Source organism: Syngnathoides biaculeatus, chromosome 6, assembly GCF_019802595.1.
Source record: "Syngnathoides biaculeatus isolate LvHL_M chromosome 6, ASM1980259v1, whole genome shotgun sequence".
Classification (NCBI taxonomy): Eukaryota; Metazoa; Chordata; class Actinopteri; order Syngnathiformes; family Syngnathidae; genus Syngnathoides; species Syngnathoides biaculeatus.
The window spans coordinates 27,942,410-27,956,005 of NC_084645.1; the positions used below are offsets into that span (position 1 = coordinate 27,942,410).

Below are 13,596 nucleotides of genomic sequence, written 5' to 3' on the forward strand. Positions count from 1 at the left end.
AGCTACATTACACACTGCAAAGTTAGCCTTCACATAGTAGGGTTCGCTGTAACAAACACTTTGTTACATTCCATACAGTTACTCCTTACCAAATTAGTTTGTGATGTACTAAATTTTGCTTTATTATACTCAACTGCGTATGGTTTTGTTACGTGCCACACAGCACTGTTTGGCTTCGCGACATTACATTCTGGTGTCTTATGAATTGCTAATTTGACACCGACTTTACGATACTTACTCTCATTTACACTACAACTGTTAACGATGCCTGGTTTGTATTACTATACAGTTGGATTTATGTGTAACGCTAGCCACAAAAATTCTTAGTGAAAATATATCCCGAAGAGCGCAGTCACTTCCTTTTGATCTTCCATGCGAGTAGATTATCCAGCAAGTGATGTCAAATGAACTCGAGCAATGATTTGGGGGAGAGGGTGGGGGTGGAAGGGGGGTATTTCACAGCATTAGTTAACATGTCTGCTTGTCATCACTTTGCATGAGAAGTGCAGCAACCAGAGAAAGATCAGTCAGGATAGGGTGAATGAAGGGGGCATGCTAAGTGGAAATTGGAAAGGCAAAGGGGAGGCGACAGCAGCCACTGGCATCAGCTTCAGAGAGGAAAAGGGATAACCATCGGGAATATTTGAACTAAAAGGCTAGCCTCAGTGCTCCCCTTGCTTAGATTTGTCCTCTTGCTAGCGAAAGTGCTGCGCTAACCTGTGGGACAAAGAGCACGCTTAGAGGAAAAAGAAGTGAGAAAGAAGCCTGGATGTTCTTGTTCTGTTCTGATAGCAGAAATTGGACTTAGATGTGTCTCACCATGCTATGCCACGCCATGAAAGATTGGGCTACACGGGCCTAACCTAAAGTATGCTATCGATAGGCTTGGCTAGCCGCCACAAAGATATAGCTGAAAGACAGGCAGTGGCCGGAACTGAAAAAAGACGGAATGTCGGAAGTTGGAGATGGCGTCCCTTTACCTGATGCTGTTGCCAGGGGGCTGTCTGTGGGGGGAGGGGGGCTACAGTTCGATGGAGTGCTAATTGAGAGGGATGGGGGTAGAGGGTTAATGGAGGGGATGGCAGTGATGACGACAGGGGGGCGTTCTGCAACCTGGGAGCAGCGGAGGGGGCATGCACCCACCTGAGAGGCCGTCAAGGCTGGTACCAGGTCCAGGGCGGGTTTGGGCGGCAGCTGGGGTGTAGCTGATTTGAGCCCAGCCCCGTGAGAGCGGGCGCTGTCCCCCACCACCTTCATGGGCGGGTGAGGGGCGGAAGGGGTCTGGGAGAGGCCAGGCTTTTTGGGAGGGATAGGGGGAGGGTTGCCTCGGTCAATTCTGGCCACGGTGGGGGACTTAAGACCAATGGGGTGGCTGAGCCGGCTGGGGAAAGGACCTCCTTCCGATGCAGAGTGCGGCAGGCCGGGGCGCAACACTCCAGTCCCCCCTGCTGGAGGGCTGGTAAAGCGTGACAGAACCTGGGTTACAGTGTGGCGCGCTTGTTGTTTGGCGAAGTTCTCCCGGTTTGTGGGAGATGGGTCCCGGGCCGGAGGACTTTGAGAGGCTGTGCCGTTTTGGTCCTGTTCCTGGAACTTGTACCGGGCTGCCTGGACACGGGGGCTGACCCCGCTGGGAAGGCCGGGGGGGGCGGCTTGGGCCTCAGAGCCGTTCTCGCTTTGCGCCAGGCCTCCCGAGCTACCGTGGACAATACCCCGGACGGTGGTCTTTGGCAAGCTGAGGCCGGCGTAAGGGCCCGGGGTAGGTTTGGCAGCTACGGTGAGGGGAGCCTTCTTGGGACCCTCGATCTCAGGGAGGGGGTGGTCCGTTTGGCAGGACGCTGTTCGAGAGCTGATGGGATCCGTGCCCATGGAAACGGAAGCTTTAGGCTGCGTGCAGGCAGGGGTGGCAGGTTGGGCGCCATCCTTGGCTTCCCCACATTCTGTTCTGAGCTCCTCAACCTGCTGTCGTAGGTTTTGACTCTCAACTTCCTCGCGGCCCAACCTGGCTCGCAGCTGCTCGCGCTCAGTGTCCAACTCAGAAAGTTGCTTCTCCATCTCGGCCTCCATCTGCTGGCCCCGCAGCCGCTCGGCACCCAACTCCTCCCGGAGGCGCCCCGCGGCTCGGCCTTCCTCATCCAGACGGGCCTGAAGCTCGTCGAAGCGCTGCGACTCCTCCACCACGCGCGTGGCCAGCTGCTTACACTCGCGCACCAGCATCATGACAATGTGTTTATTCTTCTCACGCTCATCCTTCAGCTGCGCCGTCAGTTTGCGATGGTCCTGCTCCAGGCTCTGCAGCTGCAGTTTCTCCATTTCCAGCTGCCACAGTAAGAAGCAAACAAACAGCATCTTTATCCCGAGCTAACAGGTTAAGTAACACAGAAGCGTTTATACCTGGCTAAGTTAGATTCTGCAAATTTATCGGCAGTTTCAAAGGTTCTGCAAAGTTATCACTACAAGTACCGCACTTTGCTACAGTGGTCGGTTGGCCCAGTTTCGTTTGTCTTTGCTACCTTATACGCCAAAGTGTTCCGCTTTATCACATTCCGCTCTGCTACGTTACGCTCAACAGTGTAACGCTTTGCTACTTTTGACACGATCATGTTCAGCTTTGTTATTTTGCATTTTCCTGAGTTACGCTCTGCTGCGCTGTGTTGCTAAATATCACTATGCTATGAAATATGGTGTTACGTTACATTTTACTGGTGGTCTGATTTGCTACTGGTACATGATGATTTTCAACATTACGTTCCATAACTTTTAAATTTGCTATGCTCAATAGCGTATTTTTACATGTTCCGCTTTGCTGATACACACTGCAATAGCGACTTTGTCACGTTACATACTAGAATATTCTGCTTTGTGTTTCGCTTTGCTACTTTACACATCACATCATTCAGCTAAATAACTGACCAAGTGATATAGTAAACAACCAACTATCAAAGTAAACTGAATAACAGAAGAACACAGTGACTAATCAAATTAACTGAACAACCAAGCCACCACACAGTAAACTAGCAAAATAGCAAACTACTGAATAATCAAACTAACAAACCAGCGAGAAAACAAAAAACAAAGTTATGAAGGAACTAGCTAATAAAGAAATTAAACAACCAAGTAAAGAACTCCCCAAGCAACTCGTATTATAGCAAACTAACAAACGAATAACTAGCTAAATTGCATACTTTCTAACTGAGGAACTAACTAAGTAGGAGATGAGATAACTAATGAAGGAATTTACCACACAGTCAACAAGCTTACAAGCAAAGCAACAAACCAAAGGACAGAACGTTTAACCAACCAATCAAGTCAGGAATAAACGCCTTACCAACAAACTAGCAAACTACACCTAAGTACAAAACTATGTGAAAAACAAAATGACTGGCTAACCCACCAAATGAACAACCAATGAAGTAACTCACCAAACCAAAAATTAATAATAGCAAACTAATCATCCAACCAACCAATTAAGGGGCAAATTAAGTAACAAATGAAATTAAGAACCAACCAAAAAAAGAAATCAAGTAATTAACCACGCAACCAACTAACTAACACCTTGTGTTGTTACCTAGTTTTATAACAGTAGTAGACTTGTGGGTCAGACATCCATTCATTTATAATGACCAGTTCCAGCTAAAATTGGACCGCTAGCGCTATTGTTAGCCTTGGCGTGAGAATCTCCATCCTGCTAACGAGGCTCCCCAATACAAGTTTCTCCTGTTTCAACGAGGACTTTGCAAGCCAGCTGTTTCACAGATGAAGAAGCCGCTGCCACTAGCTACTAATTGGAAGGAGATTACACTCTCCACAGACCTCCGCCAGGGCTCCCGACAATCATATACACGTCCGATGATTCAGCGGCTATCTAAATCGGCTGACATCAGTCGTCGGGTCGACTGCCCAAGATAAACGCCACCTCACTTCACGCGCTCACATTATTCCACACAAAGACATTAAAGAATTACCCGCTGAGCCCATCTGAACTTTGTTGCTAAACAAAACAGAAACAACTGAACAGTCTTCTGAAGTCGTAGCGCTTTTAAACATGTGCACAGCATTAACCGTGATCTTACATAACATAGCGATGACGATTTTGCAAGGGATAGCTTTCCATTTTCGACTGATTAAGTGTTATATGCATCCATTTCTATAATCTGGATTGCTATTTGAGGTATTGTTCCATCCAGCCTGTAGTATTAAAGATGATCTGACGTTATGTGGAGACTATTAGACACCATCAGACTGACATGTGGTTGTTCAACATGTGTGCACAGTGGATATAAAAATCTACAGACAACCTGTTTAAATGCCTGGTTTTTGTGGTATAAAAACAGACCAAGAAAAAGTATTTAAACATTTTCTACCATTATTCCAGTGTTACAAGTGATCTTGAGTCTTTAAAGGGGAAATCCACTGGTTTGCATTAACAATGTATCCAATAGGTCATGTAATATGTACTCTATTTTGACAATGTGATTTTAAATCCTCTCTTATTTAATAGTGTTTTGAGAAGATTTTTATCGACAATTACTAACTGTCAGAGGCGCTGCCATTTTCGTGAATCACATGACCGATGTGCGTGGATGTGATGTCTTACGTGCCGCAACAAAGGCTCGATGACATGGGACACCATTTATGCCAAGCGTTGATTTCTCGGATTTATCCTCATCTGATGAAGAAATAGCAGTATCGGTTGATTTGGAAGACGGAGGAATACTTCCATACACAACCGTGAGCGGCTCGGTTGATCGGGAAGACGGAGGAATACTTCCATACACAGCCGCACAGTATACTCGCGAAAATGGCAGCACCCCTGAAAATTAGTAATTGTCATTAATAATCTTCTCAAAACACTCTTAAATGAGAGAGGATTTGTCAAAATAGAGTACATATTACCAGACCAATTGGATACATTGTTAATGATATCCAGTGGATTTCCCCTTTAATGACAATTAGCAAACCACTAGACTCTGATGTTACACCGACAATGTTGCGTGCAGTCACTTGATAATTTGTTGGCTCTACACTACTGATCAGAATCAGAATCAGCTTTATTGGCCAAGTATGTCAACAGACACACCAGGAATTTGTCGCCGATAGGTGGAGTTGCGACATACGTTATCCATTCCGCACCGTCTGCCTCGGATTTTACGTTAAGTGGATATCGCATTTTTAACAATGATTAGCATAATGATTAGACTCCTGATCATTTTTTGTTGTCCGTGTTCTGCCCAGCGTGCAGAGTACTGATCCACTGTAATTAGCCCCTTTTCTTTTGTTTTGAAGTCTTCTTTACCTCGTCATCATTTATAAAGTAAAAGTTTTATAGTTTAATATTATTCCTAAAAAGGTCTTCCCCCATTTCCAGTTGAATAAATAAACACACCTGGACAGTTTCTGCGGACTAATCTCATGTGAAAAAAAAAAAAAAAGCGACAGGGAGAGATCCTCCTGCTAGCGTTCCACACAAACAGCCCAGCTGTGTTCAGCTCGCGGACAATTCATCAGCGAGCCCGCGGCAGTGGAATGACGAGAGCAAAAAGGGAGTGCGGGATAAAGATAGCGTCGAGGTTATGGGTGAAATTTACTCTACCCAGCAACCCAAAAATCCCGCTGAATGCTTTTCCCCTCATGATGTTACTTCCTGTGCCACTGATCCATTTACACGCTGGCAGCTGCTTTGCGGTGACCAATAGCCTCACTTTAGCAAAGCTGACACTTTTGTAGCTTGGAAAACCTGCACTTGCGCATTGTGATTAAGCCGCTAAGTGTCAGCAAACAGCTTCAAACTTTTCTTTTCAGGGAAGTGCAACATCAAGTATTTTGTCTTCATTTTAGCACAGTGCAGCACGAATAGTTTGTCTTCTTTTTAACAATGCGTAAGCTTACTAGATTTTTTTTTTTTTTTTTAAGAGACAAACATCAACAGAAAGGTGAAATGTCAACTGTTTTTCATATTTGTCTGTCAATACTCTCATTCATCCAGGTCATATATTTCATTTCATTCTCATCGGATTCCATCGATCGCCACTCGACTGTTGTTGTAGTCTTAGAAGACATTTTGTTTGTTCCGCTGCGATTGATTAAATTCCCTGAGAATCAAACTTGTCTTCTTTGTACGAAGGTGCACGATCAATACTTCATTTGAATTAACATTAATTAACAATACAATATTCCCTGCCTTAATTTATTTTTCTTTTTTTTATAATTGAAAGGAAAATAAGGTGCTGGAGTAAGCGTCGACCAGTATTCGTCTGTGTGTTGTAGCCTATTAGCTTGTGTCGATAATTCTGAAATTGATTCCCCACTTTTGAGCCATTTGGTGTTCATTATTATTCTTTTGCACATTAAACACCCTGGTCAGCACAGCAAAGCTGTATATTTAAGAACATGTAGAATATTATATAGTACACACACACAGTATATATATTTAACAGGCTACTCCCATAGAGCCTCCTCTTGTGTGGTTGACTCTCAACTTCGAGTTGGCTCTCGACCCCATCGTATCTGTAATTTCCAGGAGGTTCAAGGAGAGGACACGGTGCATTTTTTTCCTCTTTACTTGCTTTTTAAACGCTACAATCCCATTTTGTCCTCATCTAAACAATCCCACCGCAGCATACCTCCCGGCAGGAGGGGCAAGGGGAGCGCATAATCCCAAAGAGACTCCCGGAAAAATTTACACAGTCGTAAACACACTTAGTCAAGCGACGAAAATAGCAATGACACACTAGAAGACTGTGAATTGAAGTTTAAAGGTTAATTTATTCACCCAGGGCGTGAAAATAGATGTGTACCATTTTACGAGTGTTCTTATAATTCCAATTTATTTTCAACAAGATGCCACAGAAGCCAGTTTTACTTAGGAACATGGAATTTGCTAGACGCATCTGTCATAAGTTGAACCTACAAAAAATAGCCTTACTCTCTTCTGGTGGCTCTCGGCGGCAGCCAGCTGTGCAGACATGCGCTCCTGCATCTTCCTGCAGTGCGCCATGACGGCCTCTAGGACAGACATTGGGCTGGAACCCAGCGGCCGCCGCTCTTTGTCACCGAGCGAGACACCGCACTCGAAGTCCCGCTGCAGTGCCAGAAAGGGGTCGGTCAGGCTGTAGTGGCTGTAGCGCTCCTGCAGGAACACTTCCCTCCTTTGAGCCTGCAGAAGAAATGACAATTTAGGCTACCGTAATTTCTGGCCGCAAGGGGGCCCTCGAGCGGAAAAGGTAAGAGTGAGATATATGGAATATATGAGCTGAGGAAGTCATTTTTACTGGTCCGGCCCTCAGTGATTTTTACCAGTACGTTTTTTTTTTAAACCGTCCTTGTTAGCCCGGCGGTGCTAGCGTTAGCATTAGCGCAGCAGCGCTAGCGTTAAACTCTCTGAGTGAACTGTCTTTCTTTGTCAGTATCTCGTGTTTCAATGTCGGTTTCAATGTGGGCACTTGCGGCTTTTACACGGCTGTGGCTTATGTATGTACCAAACAATTTTTCCTTTACAAATGTACTGGGTGAGCCTTATAACCAAGTGCGCTCTGTAGGCCGGGAATTACGGTACTTGAAATTATGGTTTAGCTTCAAGGTTTACCGCTCAAATATTGATTTTGAGTCACTTTGGAAAGTCTGTGTCGTGAATACAACCCATTGCCAGGTACACACAACACTGTTCAATTCAATACAAAACCCTAGTTACTGGCTCACAAAGAACAATTGTCAGTTCAACAACCACAGTCAGATACACACAGCCCTGGTTGGTTGTACACACACACACACACACACACACACACACACACACACACACACACACAGCCCTGGTCAGACACACACAATCCTGGTTAAGTGCTGTACATAAACAACACTCGTCGGGTACACACATAAACCTTTTCTACTTAACCCTTGTCGGGTCAGGTACACACACAACGGTGGTCGTTTACGTACACAATCCTGATCAGGGACACACATCCGCGGTCAGGCAGATACACACACCTGGTCAAGTACACTCAACAACCTCGGCGAAGTTCACAAAGCATTGCTTGCATGTAAAATATTATATAGCGCGCACATGTGCACGCACACACCTACGCACACCAACACACACACAGTCTGTATCAGATGTTGTGGGGATTTTTGTTGTTTTGCCCGCAGAGACGACTCAGTTTAATGAAGCAGGGGAGGGGGTTAGCATGGGGCCTTCTTTATGGTGCCATTAAATGGCTAAAAATAGACAGCAAGGAGCTGCTGATGAAGCACATACACACACACACACACACACACACACACACGCATGCATGCACACCCGCGCACACAGAGCTGCAAGTCATGTTTATGTGTGTAAACGTACACTTGAGCGCGGAGCGTTGCGGTCCCGATGTCGACGTCCGGCAGCTGCTCGGTATGACTAGCTTGTGATTTGCATTCATAGCATAACACAGCACGACACATTAACGTGTCATTACCATAATGATACACTGATGAGCATATTTAGGGAGTTGTTGTTGTTGTTGATAGCTAATAATGCCCCAGGTTGGTGTCAAAATTAGCGTTTCCTTATCTAATTTTTAAAGACATTCGTAGAATGTTGTTGTTTTTCCAAGAAGTTGGTTTGAGTAAGCTGAAGTTGCTCTAAGTTATGCTAGCCATCCCGTTAACAGGAAATGATGTTAGCGCTATAAGCTAATAATGTTTCGATATAAAAACCATAAATCATGTTAGGTTCACCAGTCACTCAGTTAAAGCAACCTGACATTTTGTTTCAGCTAATCCTACCAACCAGAAGTTTCCACCGTTATCGTGTCCATCCAATGCTTTTGGTGTTTTGCTTTTCAGGTTTCTACTTCTCTTACTTGATAGTAGCGCTTCTTTTGGCTTCTTTAACGCGTCTTCAGGTGTCAGTTTCTTTCCATGCTTATTTTTCACCCATCTCGTCTCTTTTTTCAAACTCCATGCTTCCTTTTAAGTCTGCTTCTCTGGCACTCTGTGCTTCTTTTTCTGGCTTCTATCCAAATGGCTCACAAGTCTGATTCCTTTTTAGGCTTCAGTCTGCTTCTCGCTTCTCCGTTCTTTTGTTTTCTTTTTCTGGACTTCTGTCCACATTCTTCTTTTTCTGGCTTTTGTGGCACATATTGTTTCATTGTCTTGCCTTATATACATACACACATACTTACATACATAATAATCATCATGGTAGTTGTGGCGGCGCGGTGGGTGACCGGTTAGCGCAGCGGTTCCCAACCAGTGTGGCGTGGCATGAGTGTGCCGTGAGAGCCTTTCTGGTGCGCTGCAGGATATTTACAAATTTCACTTAATAGGTCAAAATATTATTCATTTAGAAAAAACAATGTTTATTTGTTTATCTATCTATGGCAATGGCATATAAAGAACGACAGAACAAATAAATGCTTTCCTATTTGATGGTAGAAATTGTATACCATAATTTCCAGACTATAAGCCGCGACTTTTAACTCACACTTTCAACCCTGCGGCTTATGCAATGATGCGGCTTTATTGATTTTTTTCAAACGGCCGCCAGGGGCGCACAAACAGAAAAGGTAAGAGTGAGGCAGGTGGAATATATCCATCGAGGAAGACACAAGTTTAATGTAACTTCGCGCTTTGTGCATGAATAAAATTAGCATGAATAGACACTCATCATGGAAAATGCAAGAAGAAATTCACATAATGCAGCTTTCAAGTCAAAAGCAATCGAGCTGGCCGATAAAGTAGGAAACAGTACTGCTGGACGTAAACTTCGCATAAATGAATCGATGGTGGGACGCTGGAAACGGCAGCAGGAAGAACTGGAGAAATGTAAAAGGAGAAAAAAAAAAGGCAGGTATCCTGAAATGTGTTGCTGCTGTGTTACTGCCGCATATCAGTGACTTTTACTGGTATGTTGTTTTTTTTTTACCCAGCCTTGTTAGTGCTGTGTTACTACCGTATTGCTGCTGTGTTACTGCCGCATCACAGGCACTGTTTGCAAAGAACAGCTAAGGTATATCATTAAAACTTTGAAAATTCTTTCTGTGTACCGCCTTTGTAAATAGCTCATGTTTCAATGTGGGCACATGCGGCTTATAGACAGGTGCGGCTTGTGTATGTCCAAAATGGTTTTTCCTTCACAAATGTACTGGGTGCGCCTTATAATCTGGTGCGGATTATACTCCAGAAATTACGGTACTTGACTTGTTTATCCACCTTTTGTGACACTTTTGTTTAGTGGTGTGCCTTGGCTCAATAGAAGTTGGAATTCACTGGGTTAGCACATCTGCCACACAGTTTTGACGACTTGGGTTCAAATCCCAGTCCCACTTTGGGAAGTTTGCATATTCTCCTCGTGTCTGCATGGGTTTTCTCCAGACACTCCGGTTTCCTTCCAGAGGCCCTGTGGCTAAGTCGTTAGAGCATTGGTTTGGTAAACCAGGGGTTGTGGGTTCGTATCCCACTGGGGCCTCCACTCCCTGAGAAGGGTTGCGTCAGGAAGGGTATCCGGCGTAAAAACTGTGCCAAACAAATATGTGCGTTCATCTGAGATGACACGCTGTGGCGACCCCTAACGGGACAAGCCGAAAAAAAACTCCGGTTTCCTTCCACATCCCTAAAACCTGCATGGTACGTTGACTGAAGACTAAATTTCCCATAGGTATACAAGTCTGTGTGAATGATTATTTGTTCATATGTGCCCTGCGATTGGTTGGCGACCAGTTAAGGGTGTATCCTGCCTTTGGCCTGGAGATAGCTGGAATAGGCACAAGCACTCCCACGACCTTAGCGAGGATAAGCAGTACAGAAAATGGATGGCTGGATGGATATTGGTAGTTGTGAAAGATAAACACATAAAAGGACACGACGTGACAAATGTGTTGTTGTGCTTAAAGGTCAACTGCATTGAGTCGAGCCAGTGCGGCACGCACACAATCGATCTATTGACTCGTCGCAATGTTTTGCTCAAGCCCAAGGACGGGTGTGGTCAACTTTTTAGACTTACAAGAATGGTAGCGGTGATAAAATGTGATTTAAAACATTGCTTGTACAGTTAATAAAGGTTTTGTTGTGTGTGGCAACCAGTCCCTTTTTTGTCCATGTGCAACATGCACCAAAAGTCAGCTTGGACGGGCTCCGGCTCACTTCAACTCTAATGAGAACAACCACAATAAAGAAAATCGCATGTTGTGATTAATCGTGCCAGCTCTTTTCCACGGGCTGACTTAACATGAGAAACCACACGCACACAAACACACCAGCACTTATCATAGTGGCGAGATGTGAGGCCAAGCCACAAGCCAACAGGGCTCGTATCCAAAAAGCTCCTCTGATATCACACATTCATAAACTAGAACATCACAGCACTCAGCACACAAACACATCCACATGCATCCACCCACACACTTGCCCTCACAGACACACACATACACAAACGTGCAGGAAATACAACTTTGATTTATCCAGTTTCTCTATTCAATATCTTGATTAAGAATTCTATTTGTTTAAATGCACGCTTTTAATTCATCTGAGCGGCTGCTTCAAGTTCACTTAGCTTACTGTGGAAACCAGTGAGTCACTGAAATGCACAGAACCAACAAAGTTTCATTAAAGAAAAAGAGATAAGAGCAATTTTAACCCAGCATTTACATCAGAAACACATTCAATGAACTACGCTAATGTACAGTAAATACAGAACATAAGAACTAACGTCAATACAACAAAGGTTTAGCATTTACTGTAATGCATCCTCGGAGGTGCGTAGATTCACTATTGCAACAATACAAAGTGTTTATTCCAATCTGTTTTTATCTTGGTACAATGCATTCTAAATTTGAAAATCATGGTGATCTTAGCAAAATAAAAAAATGTTTTTTGTTAGTTTTTTTTTTTAATCACTCAATACATGCATCCCAGCTGCTGACGCGCGACACATGGCGCCAAAATGTATTCACCTGGGGCAGCTGGTTCGCACATCTGCCTCACACTTCTGAGGACCCGGGTTCAAATCCGGCCCTACCAATGTGGAGTATCTATGTTTTCCCCGTTCCTGCGTGGGTTTTCTCCGCATACACCGGTTTCTTCCCACATTCCAAAAACACAATATAGGTTTGATTTTAATTCATACATAATGAGAAAAACCTCAACTATATGGGGGAGCAAAAGTGGCAGAATAAATATATCATTAAATAAATGTGTAAATTATTGAATTATTTCAATATTTATCTATTTCAATCTTTTTTTATCTTGGTACATTTCATTTTTGGGCCAAATGCATCAAAAAATTTGAAAATTGCGGTGATCTTGCAACATAAAAATTTTTGTTTTTTTTGTTTTTTTTTTTTAAATCACTCAATACACGCATCCCGGCTGCTGACGCGCGACACATGGCGCCAAAATGCATTCAGCTGGTTCGCACATCTGCCTCACACTACTGAGGACCCGGGTTCAAATACCTATGCGGACTATCTATGTTTTCCCCGTTCCCCCGTGGGTTTTCTCCGCATACACCGGTTTCTTCCCACATTCCAAAAACACAATTTAAGTTTGATTTTAATTAATACATAATGAGGAACACATAAATATATGGGGGACCAAGAGTGGCAGAATAGATATATCATTAAATAAATGTGTAAAGTATTGAATTGTTTCAATATTTATGTATTTCAATATTTATTTAAATATTCAATGTATTATTTTATTTCCATTACAATTTAATTATGTCAATATTCATTGATTTCTATACTCGTTTTTTAATTTGGCCACACCTGTTCACTCCTGCATTATGAAAACTGTCAGTAAAAAGTGTTCAAAATGTTTTTGTTTAATGCAGAAATAACATTTCATGTTCTTCAAAGCAGTCCTTGATTTAATAAATACAACACTAGTCTGTTATACATACAGGTTTAAAAAAAAAAATAAAACTGAACGCTAATACTGCCCCCGGGTTGGCATTGTAAGTAACAAATTGTTCTCGATTTTCTTTACCAGCTTAAACAAGGTTCCCAGTGTTTTAGTTTTTTGTTTTAGTTTTTTTCTGTGGGAGACTGTCTAATAACTCGATGGAGGTAATTAAAAGTACATTTTATCACAATTCAACTCTTGTATTGGATCTGTCCCTAATGTTCAACCTGTAACAACAATGTTGTAGCTGCTTAAGGATGCTGGACAAGATGCAGTGTTTGATTGGTCCATGTTGTCCTTTGAGGATCAGATGGCTCCCCCCACCCCAAAACAAAGTTGGCACAGTCAGCCGAGGCAATTGGCGGGTCCGGAAGCCACCGCGGTGCCAATCAGAGGCTCGTTAGCACATAAGCGGGAGGCGCATCATCTGATTTCGGTGCAAACTCTGCGCACATTGAATGCCAAAACAGCGTGGCGGAAAATTAAGATGCTTGATTGCCCTAATCATATAGAAACTCATAACAGGAAAACAAAATATAACAGTACCTTGACTGACAGACCGAAAAGTTGATGTACACATGTAAAAGTATGTTTAAAAAAAAAAGAGCCAAAGAACAGCCAAGACAGCAAATGAGTGGTGTCTATAGAGCTCGTGCACCTAGATCACCGAAGTCACGTGACTGGCCATACTGCCGGTCAAGCAAAGCATTCTTCAATGCT

The 13,596-nt window shown here is 43.5% G+C and overlaps 1 protein-coding gene and 1 long non-coding RNA gene across 5 annotated transcripts in view; one reads left to right on the forward strand and one right to left on the reverse strand.

The window, feature by feature from the left end:
- cttnbp2 (cortactin binding protein 2) overlaps positions 1–13,596 on the reverse strand; it is a 55,130-nt gene that overhangs the window by 13,406 nt on the left and 28,128 nt on the right. For all 4 annotated transcript variants that reach the window (XM_061823113.1, XM_061823112.1, XM_061823111.1 and 1 more), the window contains exons 3-4: positions 6,923–7,153; positions 981–2,316 (exon numbers count right to left, since the gene is read on the reverse strand). In XM_061823113.1, the coding sequence (XP_061679097.1) occupies positions 981–2,316; positions 6,923–7,153 (1,567 nt within the window). The remainder of the gene's footprint in view (positions 1–980; positions 2,317–6,922; positions 7,154–13,596) is intronic.
- LOC133502381 (uncharacterized) overlaps positions 7,082–13,596 on the forward strand; it is a 29,807-nt gene continuing 23,292 nt past the window's right edge. Inside the window, exon 1 of the long non-coding RNA XR_009795470.1 lies at positions 7,082–7,220. This is a non-coding gene — a long non-coding RNA (uncharacterized LOC133502381). The remainder of the gene's footprint in view (positions 7,221–13,596) is intronic.